Source organism: Crocuta crocuta, unplaced genomic scaffold (genome assembly GCF_008692635.1).
Source record: "Crocuta crocuta isolate KB4526 unplaced genomic scaffold, BGI_CrCroc_1.0 scaffold30, whole genome shotgun sequence".
Lineage (NCBI taxonomy): Eukaryota > Metazoa > Chordata > Mammalia > Carnivora > Hyaenidae > Crocuta > Crocuta crocuta.
In genome coordinates, this window is record NW_027528345.1 from 14,292,172 (window position 1) to 14,292,974 (window position 803).

Here is an 803-nt window from a genome sequence, read left to right on the forward strand (position 1 = left end):
CGCGGTGCCGTCTCCTCCCTCCGTTCCCCAGATCGAGGCTGAGCATGGAGCTGTCCCCCCGCAGCCCTCCCGAGATGCTGGAGCCGGATTGCCCGTCACCCCTGGAGCTGAAGTCAGCCCCCAGCAAGAAGATGTGGATTAAGCTTCGGTCTCTGTGAGTCCCCGGGCCGGGCGTGGGGGGAAGGGATCTTAGGGAACCTGGAAAGGGGGGGGTAGCTGGAGCCGGGCTCGTGGATTCTCTCCGGCACACATGTTGGCAGGTGCGAGGAAATAAGCTGCCCTGGCACGGCATAGCCAGGCCACATGTGCAAGGCATGTGCGGAGCAAGTCGGCCGGTTGGAGAGGGTTTAGGAGTTGCAAAGCTAACGATGTGCCTTTGCCGGTGGAACCTCCCGGGTGACACACGCAGCGCGGAGAGGCGGCACAGTATGCGCGGTGTGGCAGGGCTGCAGACGGGCAGCACTCCGGAGGTGCCAGGCTGACTCACACGTATCCTTGTGCAGGGTTGTGCAGACGTGAGAACACATGCGTGTGCACGAGTGTCCGTGGGACACACGGGTGCGTGTAGAGTGATTGCACCCAGCTGCAGATCTAGTGCATGGGGATACTTGTGCCAACCTGTGGGTCATATGTACCTCCGTTGGGATTGGTGGTTTCAGCCTCCTGCATCTTTCAGGGGGTGGGAATGGGGGGCGCCCCGTACCTGAGCTGCTCATTTCTCTTGGGGTCTGGAAACCCACCGTGCATAGTAATGATGGGGGACCCAACTGGGATTGGAAGAGGGGGATGGAGTCCCTACCAGG

At 61.5% G+C, this 803-nt stretch overlaps 1 protein-coding gene across 1 annotated transcript in view; it reads left to right on the plus strand.

Moving 5' to 3' along the window:
- The first annotated feature begins 37 nt into the window (after positions 1-37).
- The window catches only part of PDE1B (phosphodiesterase 1B), a 32,243-nt gene continuing 31,477 nt past the window's right edge, over positions 38-803 (plus strand). The window contains exon 1 of the mRNA XM_077753533.1: positions 38-154. Within this exon, the coding sequence (XP_077609659.1) occupies positions 45-154 (110 nt within the window). The 5' untranslated portion in view covers positions 38-44. The remainder of the gene's footprint in view (positions 155-803) is intronic.